We start from the raw sequence: 13,712 nt of genomic DNA, 5'->3' as shown, positions 1-13,712 counted from the left end.
TACATATTTGAGACACACTTACTTGCAATGAAAATACATATTTAAGACACACTTACTGACAATGAAAATACATATTTAAGACACACTTACTGGCAATGAAAATACATATTTAAGACACACTTACTGGCAATGAAAGTACATATTTGAGACACACTTACTGGCAATGAAGTACATATTTAAGACACACTTATTGGCAATGAAGTACATATTTCGGACACACTTACTGGCAATGAAAATACATATTTAAGACACACTTACTGGCAATGAAAGTACATATTTAAGACACACTTACTGGCAATGAAGTACATATTTAAGACACACTTACTGGCAATGAAAGTACATATTTGAGACACACTTACTGGCAATGAAAGTACATATTTAAGACACACTTACTGGCAATGAAAGTACATATTTAAGACATACTTACTGGCAATGAAAGTACATATTTGAGACACACTTACTGGCAATGAAAGTACATATTTGAGACACACTTACTGGCAATGAAGTACATATTTAAGACACAATTATTGGCAATGAAAGTACATATTTAAGACACACTTACTGGCAATGAAAATACATATTTAAGACACACTTACTGGCAATGAAGTACATATTTAAGACACACTTACTGGCAATGAAAGTACATATTTAAGACACACTTACTGGCAATGAAAATACATATTTAAGACACACTTACTGGCAATGAAAATACATATTTGAGACACACTTACTGGCAATGAAAATACATATTTGAGACACACTTACTGGCAATAAAAATACATATTTAAGACACACTTACTGGCAATGAAAATACATATTTGAGACACACTTACTGGCAATGAAAATACATATTTAAGACACACTTACTGGCAATGAAAATACATATTTGAGACACACTTACTGGCAATGAAAGAACATGTTTGAGACACACTTACTGGCAATAAAAGAAATGTGTTAAAGTTCTCTACAAACATATCGTCATGTCCAAGATACTCAACCTAAACAAAATACAGTTGGTTATATGGAGGTTTACAGTCCACGAGAAAGATTTGTATAACTTAGACAAACTAGGACATTGTTTGTTGACATTACGAACTCAAGATTTCTATGAGATGATAGTTGATGAGAGCGTCGGGGTAAATGTTTCAGAATAATCATACTAGTAATCATAAAGAAAAAGGTTGTTATAGTTTTGGCTATTTTGTTGTTGTTGACATCTTTTACATGTATACTTGCTCAATGCATGTTTTGTTAACTTTGATGTAAAACTTTCGATGAGGAATTTTCTTGAAAATTTGTTTCTCATTTTGTAGATTGTATGCAGATTTGCTACACTGCCACTTAAAGTGTTAAATTTGGTCTTACTTAGTAGCGCGGCGTACTTAGGTCGTACTTAGTGTAATTTGGTCGTATTTAGTGTTAACGAGACAAGTCTGCTCATAAGCAGAGAGCCTTATACGCTACAATAGTCCGGAGTATAAGACCTAGCATTGTTCAAATTCATGAAGAAAGTCTCAAATTCACTATTTTGCATTGGTTTATCAATGAAATTAAAATAGAGGTGAGACCCCAGCAAAATACCTTTTTGTTTCCGAGAAAATTATCAATAAATTTTGCCATATATTTCAATAGTAAAGGCACAGGGATCCCATTTCAAATAAAAAGAAAATCGACAAAACAATTTAGTTCTCATCGCATTTATATCCTCTTGGAAGTAAGTATTATTAAGCGATATATAATTCGTATAAATTGTCATTTATACCAGTAAATTTCACATACTTTCAATAAAAAAATGAGAAGAATATTTGGGATTTCTTGATTTATTGGTGTTATTAAATTTTACAAGAGCATGAAAATGTTTAATAATGATATTGTATCACCTGTCGTCTTCACTGCAGTGTATTCTTTTGATTCATTTTCGGGATTATTTAGGAATATTACTTACTTATTAATCTTGGTAACAGCTACCACCACATTTGCACAATGCTGTGCATGGAAGATTGACTTGGTACATTTGCACAAGCCCCTACATGCTTTCTTGCAACCACAGTGCACCAGTTCGTTGCACGCTTTGGAAGCCTCTGGAAGAGTGCTCCATGTAGGAATCCATCTGCCATTATTTTGCCATCCCCACTGCGAAGGAAGCGGTAACTGTTGAACTGAAACTAACGACTGACCCCAAACATGACCAGCCTGATATGTTGCCCTCCGAATGTGCTGTACCAAGGAGGCTTGGGTTGGTGGAATGTGGTCGATTGTCTTAGTACCTTGTGCAAATATAGCTTGTCTAGCATCATTGATGTTGGAGAGCGGGCATGTGCGGGAATACATAATAATGATAAATCTTTCAATTTTTTCCATTTCTTCTTCTGAGATGGATTCTTTTGGAGATGAAAGAAGCTGAAACACACTGGTAACATCAGGAAAAGACTTCCAGGCTTGAAATGCAGTCTTTTTACCTTTTCCAGCAAAGAACGACACAGTATCACAACCAGTGACAGCATGAAAGAAGGGTAGGGCTTCACATTGCTCCCTACTCAACGAGCTTTGTGTAATGTTATGAATTGGTAGTACCTCATGTGTTTACCAACACCAAAAGCAATCCAAAGTTCATCTACATCTAACTTGTGCACGTTTGCTATTGCTAACACAACAACATCTGTGTCTACAGTTCTTATGACAATTTTCCTCATTCCACCTTTCGCTGCATGGTTTGCATGAATGAAAATGCGCGTATCGGCCTCCTCGTGATTGCAGGGAGCTAACTCATCTTTTTCGATTGGCTTCGAACTTATTATGTCTTCCTCAAAAGTGCTTACAATTGTAACATTTGGCAGTTGAATCGATGTTGCTGCCTGACTGAGGTACTTGAAAAGTTCTTGTTTGTTGTCATCTGATCTTAAAAATGATTTCCAGTTTGCAGGGATCACAGCCATGTCACATACTCTTCTTCTTGCCCCTACAGCGCCTCGCGATGAACGAGTACCCTGCTTAAGGCTGTCGGGTATATAACGGTCCCAAACAAGATCTATTCTTCTAATACCATTTGCTTGTTGAACAATATAAGGAACAAACACTGATTTGGAGTATTCTTGAAAGGTCTTACACTTCCCTGGGCTAAGCATGTTTACAATAGCTGCGGCATCCAAGATTTTGACATCAACATTTGGACAGGTGGTCTGCACATCAGCTTCGAGACAATCAATCAATTCTGATTTCTGGCCACTTCGCATCTTGTCCCCTGATGATAATGAAGGAGGAGTACTCTGGTTTTCATGCTTAAAAATTCTTGAGATTCCTTCTCTTGACTGACAAGCAATGTACAACCTTGCAAAAAGATTGCAGTCATTCTTTAATGTTGTGACTTGAAGTTTCGTCTTGTTGGTTGTCGTTGGTACTGATGTTCCAAAAAGTGGAAGCTTATTGCGTTCAATTGTGTCAGTTATTGGTGTGTTACACTTTTCAAGTCTCTTCGACGTACTTAGTGTATTGTGCTTCTCCGATCTTTCGAGCTGTATAAATCGACTCTATAACACACTCAGGCTCTATTTCTTTCGTATCTACGACAATCAGATCCTTGCTATTTTCCATAAAGGGGTTTCCAAACTCCTTTAATGCAGCAGACATTGATTTTACATCTTTTGCAAAGTTCTTTTGGACAGATGGTGTCTGTTCGTGGTGAGTAATGTTCTTTGTAGAACACTGAACGCCAAAGGAACACTCAAACTCTCTTACCAGTCTTGCAATTTCAGGTCCTGCGATCATCCAACGTCTTAGGGCCGTTGGGCACTCGGTGAGGCCCACTGCTCCACCATCACCTTTTATCATTTCGTTCTCTTGCTCGTGGTTTTGGTCAAGGGACATCATAGAAAAACGATGTTGGGACTTCTGAACCACAAATTTTCCATGTGCACTAAACTCTGTAAAAAGAGTAGGATGCGTTTTCTCTAATCGTAAGAGATCTCTCACATGTACTGGCAACCATCTAGAGTAGTTAGACAAGTTCATCGCAAAAAACCAAGGAAGTACCTTTCCAAGCACTTGTAAGTAGACTTGGAAGTTACCCTCTCTGGTAGCCTTAACAAACTGCAGTAGAAGAATTTCGAGGTCTAATACTGTCGCCCAGTATTTGAATTGCGGGCAAAGCTCACTTTGTTCTTTTATCCAAGCTTCATAACTTTTGGGGCTTGTCTTCACAACTTTCGATGTACTCCTGGTAAGCAATTTTCTGCATAAGGTAAATTGCACAGGCACTTACTTGGTGGACATAGCGAGATCTCGTCACGTGCGATCCTTTCAAAACAGAATCCGCTCTTCCACTTGTCATAACCTCAGCATGAATTAGAGCACTTCAAAGTAAAAATATATGTTAGTTATTAGATTGAGATTATAAAACAACAAATCTACACCATACCTTGCCCACCCACTGTTAGTTAACCAATGTCCAATCATCTTTAATATTGCCATCTCAATATGCAGGCCACCCATCATTACCATGTACTTATCTTCACCGAATTCATTTTGTTGTTCCACTGTATTTGCTTAGCGAGTGCATAGAGTGGTTGGTCCATCGCTATAACAGGAGTTTGATTAGGGTTTAAGAACTTAGTAGATTCTTTGACGGTTTTCATTGCATGCTTTATCATAGCCATAGTATGAGCATTGTCTTCAAAAGTGGCAATAAAGAGGTGATTGCATTGGGCCTCAAAACTACGTTTTGCTCAGATGCAAAGTAAGCTGACCATGATAAGTAATCCTTTTCTTCAAGCTTTTCTTTGAGTAAAAGTTCGTCGACCCTTTTTTAGCCATTTCTCCTCTTCCTTGATGCTTTTATTTATCAGGTCTTGTTTAGGTTTAAAAGAGCCAGTGACTTTGGGACAAAAGAGATCCTTTTTTACCTTCATCTGTGACAGGAGTTACAGTTGTATAGAATTCAGGTAAACTGTTGACGACCTTTGACTTTGTGGGAGTGTTATCCTGTGGCACTTGTTCTCGTTCTTCTCCTTGTGAGTCAAGAGAAGGATGTTGTGTAAGGGAAATTGCTGTTCCATGAAATGAATTTTTAGCGGTTCTTGAGGACGGATTGTGATCGATATTGTCAACTTGGCCTGTAGTAAAGATATTCTTTCTTAATTTTGGAGGACATACAACACCCTCCTTCTCATACAGTTTGCAACACTTGTTTCCCAGATCTGCAGATATCTGCATTAGTCTGTCATAAGAAATGCAAAGACCTAGCTTATAAAACTTGTCGACCAATGTTTTTTCTTGTTTCTGCATGGACAACGAGCGCCGTGGAAGTGGTTAATGGTGTCTCTCTTGACTTGTCATGTCGAATGGCATTGCTAGCACCTGATCGTACATGCTTTACTGAATTAAATATTAGCAGTTGGGAAATCGTTAAAGCGGCACTGGCTCCTGACACCTCTTGTTTCTTTTGATTATTTATATTTGGACCCTCTAAAATCATATTTATCAGGGCAAGTAAACTATCGGGGACTGCTTGTTGTTGGCATTCTGGGGTAAACGTGCCTTCAAAGGGTTCCCTTTTCAAGAACATTTTTTTTCGTACTATACTAGCAGCTTTTGCAAGGTACAATGCAGCGGTGTCTAGGTTCCTATTGTGTACAAAAGCCATAGCTGTTCCAATATCATTTGGCATTGCCAGCTTCACATCTTTACCATCTTTAAATGCATGCAGCTCTGGTATTTGAGTGAGAAGTCGTTCTTTCAGTCTTGTGGAGTTGATACGTCCTTTCACTTCTACTCCTAATTGTTCAAGTCTTGAACAATAGAGCTCTGACAATTGAGACATCTTGAAAACTGCTTCACCAGCTGCCAGGCTTTCACTAATATATAGGCTTAATTCTGCAAGGGCTATTGCCTCAGGTGTTATTTCATTTTTATCATCAACAGCACTATCTTGTGGTTGGTTTAATTTGCTTCTCTGACGGTTATAGAGAGATGTCAAGCATGATTTATGGTAATATGCATCTCTTGCATGCATATCACCTTGTGCTAATTTTGCTAACAGTTTGTAATCTTGAAGCGTCTCGGCCGCTGATTGAACATTATTGGTAATTGACATGGTTTCTGCTTTATGCAAATCACCCTCTGTGCAATCACAGAAAAACATGATAAAGCATTGCTACTCTTACTTGACAATTCAAATGTCTTTCTTCTTGTTTTAGCTGGACTAGTAGCTCCTAATATTGCTGGATCCTCAGTTGAAAATTCCTCTTCACTTTTGCGCTTTTGTGCCCGCTGAAGCTTTAGCGTATTGCATTTATTATAGCACGATTTGTGCCATGATGCTCTGTGATTTCTTAAAGTATTTTCAATGCCTGTTAAAGTATTATTATAAGGCTAAATAAGTACAATTTATGGCTCATAGTTGATCTGTGAGTTTATTTCACTTTTAATTGATTAGGAATTCCTTACCTCTGCCATCATCAAGAGAAGAAAGTGGAATGTTAATAGGTAGCGAATCAAGTTTCTCGAATTCTTTCAAGTTTTCTGCAATTGTCTTGTAACTTGAGCCAGCAAGTAAAGTATTTGAAGCTTTTTCCGGACATAAAATCTTTTCTTTTGTGTCTTTTGACATAAGGCACAAAGGTTCCAGTTTAAAGACATTTTAAAAGCGAAAAATAATCAAAAAAATTATCGAGAAATAGCACTATATCGTCTGGAAATGCCAAATTAACTAGGCGACCAGGCTTTTGCCACAGGGAGCCCAAAATTTATGCAGTTTTCGAAATAACCTTTAAAAAGGGTAACTTTCGACAATTAATTAATTTTTACCGGAATTTTCATGGTGTTTTGTTGTTTTTATATAAAATACAACATTTTTATTTAACATTTTATATTTAAAACGGTTTTATAAAAGCCTCATTAAGCCCGCGATTTAAGCCGCTGACCAAACTTTTAATCGGCTCAAAAGTACCCTAAACAAGCTGATCCTGCTGGGGTCTCACTTTTATTTTGATCTATAAATCAAATTAGCAATTTGTGGTAAGTTTCATGCTTTCTTCACATGTTTGAACAATCTGACCAATTTTCGGAGCTTATCCTCCGGACTACAAGTCCAGGGCTCGTGACCGAAATGTTAAATGGCGAAAGGTTTATCATAGATTAATCAACTGAATATTCCTGCTCATTTTTGTTTGGAAGCATGCTAAACAGTTCATATGGACAAAGCTCGAATTCCATATTAAATACATACAATAACATAATGCGGTGTTGATTTTAGACAGCACAACATTTCTCTTTTGTCTCAAGTGCAACAAATAGATATTTAAAAATGACAATGCGTAGGTTGCGTGAGTGCTGTTTGTTTAGGGCTACCGCTGATTTTGAGTTTATTGTACAAAGAATTTTTACGAGTCGTATTGAAGGCAACCATGTTTGTCGAAAAAAATAACGAATTTTATTATATGCAGTTTAGCTCCAAGTCTATACTTTATACTATGGTGTATTCTAACTTAGTATTTTGATTGAAAATCAAAGATTCGTTCAACATTTCCTTCATGAGCATTATTCCAGAGAAGATATTATTTGTTTCATTAAAATGCAAGGCACGTGCCTTACATATTTGCAACTCAAATGGTTGAATGTGTGGTGGAATGTAATTACGTTGACTAGGACTTAATTGGGGGGCGTTAATATTCATGCGGATTTCTTTTGAAGTTCAAATCACTATCAAAAACATACACGGCATCCGCACACATGACACAACGACAGCAAACCACTCTTTGGAAACGACTGCAGTGAGCGAGTAGAGTGAAGTGAGTATACTCAGGTCAATGTATAGCATCAATGATTTAGCCAGTGATATACCGGGCGGAAAGCAAATTCTTATTATAAATAATAAAGCCCAAGGATAAGTGGAATTCACAAGAAAACTCCATGTGTGTATATTTTGTGATTGTGTGTGTTTTTGTTTCTTTCGTTATTTCCACTTATCCCATTTCATACCATCTTATCCCACTTTTACTTTCATCTTTTTCATCCTACCATGTAATTGAATATTATGTAAATAGCTATTATATATAAAAATCCCTTTATACTTGTAATTCAATACTGTCTGATGATGTCTTGAGAACCAAGACGAAACGTTACGCTACTAAATAAATATTCCTTTTTATACGTTATTTTTGTATTGAACGGCTCTTTTACAAGCACTTTGCTGAGCTTTAATATTTATAAGTAAGTAAAATGTTTATTGTTATGTTTACAATTGTCACAAGTTGAAATTGTACATTTAACGTTGTATCAACCCCAATATCATGATGATAACTTTTACTTTAACCATTGAAGACAGAAAGTGAGAATTAATAATCTTCAAAATTTTAATCAAGAAAATACTAAAGTAAATGGTTTGAACCCGGGAGTATCGTTACATGTTTGTAAATGTAGATCTTCCAGGTTGGTATAGTCCTGAGAAGGACTGTTTTTATTGTTGTTGACTGACCTTTCGACAACCTTAGCGGTAATCATCTTCAGAGTAATCTTCGTCTTTTAACTGTGAAGATGACTACCGCTAAGGTTGTCGAAACGTCAGGTAACAACAACAAAAACAGTTCTTCTCAGGACTATACCAACCTGGACGATGGACATTTAAAACATGCAAGAAAATATTATTCAAAATAATAGAATTCCTCAATTCAAAAGAACTTATGTCAAAATCGTAAAAGTTTTATTTATTTTCATCTCTGTTATTGACATGACGTCATGATGATGTTTTTACATATGGGAAATGTTGACAGTATATAACATTTTCTGTCTTTAAGGTCATATGTACATAATAAACGTACAAAAATGATCTCTGACATTTTTCAACTAATGACCATAAAACCCAAATGGTGTTTTTATACATATGAATTTTTAACAGCATACAAAACCTATTTCCACGATATTAAATTGTACTTACAGTTCTTGAAAGCATGTCTAAAGAAAGTCACTGTATAATTTCATCAAAATAATCTTCATCTACAACAACACCATATTATCAAATGACTCACAATGAATGAGTTGTCGACATTTTTTCATTTCTATGTAGTGAACGTGTTATTTATAATATTATATAATAACCGGAAGAATTTGAGCAATTTCATTGGTCGAGAGCTATGATCTATAAGAGGACAGACGCACGGAATTGACGTCACAGAAAATTTCTTTTTTCTAAATGACAAACGAACGGAGAATTTATTTGAATATTTACCTGAATATATAATATATCCCTGAATGGACAAATAAAGAAATTAAGAATGCCCAGTTGAAGCATTGGACGCATTTGAGCAAAAAGAAAAGAAAAAACCCGGTTTTTAAACATTGATTTTCCCGGCGGCTCGTGGCCACTCAGTTTTTATCACAATGACGTCATACCCGTGTATCTTTAACTGTATAGACAACTGTTAAATGTTATCTATTTGTTAAATAAAAATAACCAAATCATCTAACCATACATTTTTATTAAAAAGTAAATCATGAACATGAAATTTGTTCAGAGATACATTACATAATAAAAAGTTTGACAGAGCATCTTACAGTAGTAGTCTAACCTAGAGGATGCCCTGTTTAAACGACAATTCATTTATGAAGATTACAAGTAGAATCTAAGAAAGGAATAAACAAATATTCATGATCAATTAGTATAGAAGCGCTCTTTTTAAATACAAGTCATTTGTGTTATAAAAATCAATTATATATCGTTTCAGATTATTGCAAAACATAAATAATATTTTACATTCTTTAATAGCAGGAGGTAAGACATTCCAAGAAATAGTACCGATAAATTTAAAAGATCTTTTGCAAAATTGGTCCAAATTTATTTTTGGTAAATATAGATAATTTCGTAAAGATTGTCTGGAAGAATAAGTATACTTCTTCTGTAGAAAACTATAGTAGGTGGAAACAAGCAATTTTCCTTACGACCATCAACATCTAAGTGCAATTTACTCAAAAGGTTTTGAATTTACTATTAAAGTTTGAGTTGACGTATTTATTCAGGAACATTAAGTTTTAAAAATTGAATTGTGCAATCTAAACTGTCAACAATAGCTAAAGTTCCTGTATTGGAATGCATAATTATAATAGGCATATAACAATGTTCGTTAAATTTAGCGCATATTTCACCACTCTTTAAATCGACAGCAACCAATGACTCATCAAACACTCCAATGCAATAAGATTTGTGAACGACTAGGTTGGATTCCAAACAACATTCAATGACATCATGCAAAATCTCATTCACATCACCATTCTCGTGAACATTAATTACATAAATGACCATACTTTCGATGCCTTTGCAAAATGTTATGACTGCTTGTTTACTATCACTTATACAGCAGTTGAACTTTAGATCATTTACAATTTTCTTTCTCTTAACAAATTTTTCATTAAAAGACGTTATGGGTATTTCTGTAGTAAGCCAAGGTTTCAAGTAAAGTTCATTGTTCTTATTTCCCCATTTCCATAATGTGTATTCTGTTTTGTTTACAGTTAAAATAACAGAATTATCAGGTGATACAGCTGCTGCTTCAAATTTTGAACTATCAACAGGAAGTCTTTTGTTGTATTGTATCTCACCCTTGGTAATTCTAACAACTTGAACAAACTTTTCTTCCTTAATACAAACTAAGACATCAGCAAATGTTAAGATTTTTCGCGGTTTAAATCCAATGTTAACATGCTTTGCTTGAGTAGAATCTACAAAATTTTTAGATGAAATTGATATCTTCGTAAGATGATCAGAACCATCCCATATCCACAGTAAACCATCTGACCACCAGCATCCTTCTGCATTCTTCAGTTGCATTGGTACAGTTTGAATAATAGTGCAACGTTCAATACTCCAAATATGAATGTTGACGTGGTCACCAACAGCGAAAGCAGCCAAAAAAGATCCATCCGGTGAAAAACAACAACATTCAATTTGAAGTTTCTCAAAGATAAATGAAGGTCTCCAAAGATGATCAGTTTTGAAAATTTTAAGTTTGGAAAAATACGGCACAACGTAAAATTCCTTAAACGAGATTGTATTGACTTTTTTAAGAACCCTTTCAGCACATTGACACCTAACATTTGGTAAATAAAACACGATTTCTCCTTGATCCTTGTATTTTGTGAACTGAGTGGTTTCAGAAAGCTTTCCATTCTGGCTTGTATGATAAAAAATACAATCACGATAATGGCTTGTTATCATTGAATGTAAAGGTAGTGAATATTTCTTCTTAGTTGAAAAAATATCGATTGCCTTTGGAAATTGAAAAAGACACGAAGTCTTGTCGAATTGTGCAACACAGAACTCTGAATAGTTATCGGTGCATTGTAGTTCTTGGTAATCAACAACGCAGCGTCGATCGATTCTTTGCAAAGTTAATGAATTCCATGCAGTGAACACATCTTTAGAAGAAATTCCATCATATCTTGCTGTAAGAAACAAACCAGAATCTGAGAAAGAGCAACGATTGACGACATCATCTGACTGTAAACATAATAACAAACGTCCTTTGTTAACGTCCCACAACTTTACTTTAGTAGATTCATCACTAGTTACCAGTCTATTTCCGGTAGGTGAAAAGGAGGAACAACAGATGTTTCCACGTACAAAACGTGAAAACGGATCACTTAATGGATCGTAATATTTGTCATACAGGGACATACTATGTTTATTCAACATTGAATAATCGAGTGCAGTGCCGAGAGTGCATCGTTGTTTAAATTCTGGAAGTTCAAAAATAGATATTTGACCATTTTCATATCCTACAGCAAGAAGTTGTTCATTGGACGACACACAAAGAGATGTAACGTTAGCAAGCAAGGAGACTGTCAAATGATGATGGTTTGTTAAATATGTTGAGTCTAAATCCTCAAACCAAACAAGCTTTCCTTGTTTTAATAAATCCCTTGCCAATAATCGTTTTTCGTTACTGCTATGAATTCTGTTTGCAATAATTTGTAAAAAAATTAAGCTTTCATTAAACATGAATGACACCTTTCTTGTCATAAAGAAATGAAATACTACTTCCTCGAGTACTTTTTTTTCCAAGAAAGTTCGTAGTTCAAACAATTCAGACCTAATGGTTTTTACCTTAATGTCTTCCACAACCATTAACCTCGCATAAACCACTTTGACATCTACTGCCCAGCTAAATTTAACATTTTTGCCACATTTTGACATATGATAGATTCCATTCTTCAAAGCATATTTAATCATAGCAGTGTTCATCTGATCTTCAAAAATGTTCATCGACTTAATTTGTTTAAACACTTTCTCACAAGCATGCCATAAGAACTTATGACCATTTTTTGGATCAACTGTAAACTCATGCTGTTCGTAATTATCTGATTTCAACCAATCAATTAGAGATTTGTGATACACGGTTAAACAATCATCGTAAACTGGCAAAATTTGAGATAACAGTTCAATGATTTTACTGCGGACTTCAGACTTGAAATCACCAGAAAACCTAAATAGCTAAGCAACAAAGTTAATGGTAAAAACTCCCGACAGGCAGCCAACAATTCAAGAAATTGCATGAAAGTAGTTTCTGAGATAACAGAATTTCTGGTACTTTTCTTCGTTAACAATTCTTTTACTCGTTTGAATTGCTTTGTGTAAACACCGCTTAACCCACTAGGGACCAATTGATCAATTTTCTCGTAAGTAAATTCAACATTTTCTTTCTTTAAGCTCATTTGTGCGTAAAACGCGTAAAGAAATGATCCCTCACACTTTTTAACTAATGAGTGAAGAAGGTAGCGATCTTTCTGCGCCCGATCATTTAACTGATGTCTCAAATACTTGTGCAGGTCTTTTTCATTGTTTTTATCACGAGGATGAGTTGTAATTTCCACAGGATTCATGTTTTTTAACTCCTTTTTTACAGGAAGTTCTGGACGACTGGTGATGAAGATTTTAATCCATTTAGGCAGTCGGTCAAACTCATCTGCAATCAATTCCAATAGTTCACTTTTGCGATCAACTTGACTTTCATCTAAGGCATCAATAACCAGAAGCATTGGTTCATGATCTTCCAATGAATGCAATGGATTATCTAATAATACACGGAATGCATCGGTGACTAATTCGTAGGAATGGTTTCTCTGTAATTCTTCATTCAGTTTACTTTTAAAATCCAATATTGTATCACACATGCTACAGGCCAATGATTCTAATAACATTCCAGGATTCCTCTCATCTGATCTATTATATCTGCAGAAATGACAAGCAGCAAGTTTCTTCTTTTCAGAATATCGTCGACACACCTCAGCAGCAAACACACTTTTACCAACACCAGGACCGGCAATCAAAATCATGACATTAGAAGCATCTTCACTTTTATCGTTAAACCAAGTGTCAAGTTTTTCAAATAACCATTGTCTAGTGCCTTCAAGGTATTTCTTGTTTAGATCCTTTATAAGACCATCAAACTTACACTTTCCAAGCTTTTCGACAACTAAATATGTTTTGTCCTGTAAGATTTTTTTTACTCCTGCTACATCCTCACTTATGTTCGTAACTTTTGTTGCCATCTCCACAACATTTCTATTTAGTACTTTCACATCTTGTTTGATTTCTTCAGTGACATCGATTAACTGCTCTTCTTTTTTATACCATTCTTTTAACATTTCAATAAAATTTGCCTCATCAGGACTGAGGGGAGCTTTCTTTACTTCATCTATTTCAGTTTGTTGAATACCCAGACCAA

General features: G+C 35.3%; 2 protein-coding genes and 1 long non-coding RNA gene across 3 annotated transcripts in view; 1 reads left to right on the top strand and 2 right to left on the bottom strand.

Annotated features, from left to right (window-relative positions):
- Nucleotides 1-1,470: 1,470 nt before the first annotated feature.
- On the top strand, nt 1,471-1,804 carry LOC124451372. Its single transcript, XR_006950428.1, has 2 exons — nt 1,471-1,561; nt 1,633-1,804. It is a non-coding gene; the product is annotated as an uncharacterized LOC124451372 (long non-coding RNA).
- Nucleotides 1,805-1,941: 137 nt separating this feature from the next.
- Nucleotides 1,942-3,266, bottom strand: LOC124451973. The gene is given in 2 exon segments (XM_047002570.1): nt 1,942-2,564; nt 2,567-3,266. Coding segments are annotated over 2 exon segments (1,290 nt in total). The 5' UTR covers nt 3,234-3,266.
- A 9,118-nt stretch (nt 3,267-12,384) lies between these two features.
- The window catches only part of LOC124451359, a 13,266-nt gene continuing 11,938 nt past the window's right edge, over nt 12,385-13,712 (bottom strand). The window contains exon 5 of the mRNA XM_047001973.1: nt 12,385-13,712. This exon is cut by the window's right edge and continues 474 nt beyond it. Within this exon, the coding sequence (XP_046857929.1) occupies nt 12,385-13,712 (1,328 nt within the window).

Source organism: Xenia sp. Carnegie-2017, unplaced genomic scaffold (assembly GCF_021976095.1).
Source record: "Xenia sp. Carnegie-2017 unplaced genomic scaffold, XeniaSp_v1 HiC_scaffold_24, whole genome shotgun sequence".
NCBI lineage: Eukaryota > Metazoa > Cnidaria > Anthozoa > Malacalcyonacea > Xeniidae > Xenia > Xenia sp. Carnegie-2017.
The sequence above is the reverse complement of the archived record's forward strand: the minus strand, read 5'-3'. Positions and strand labels throughout refer to the sequence as shown.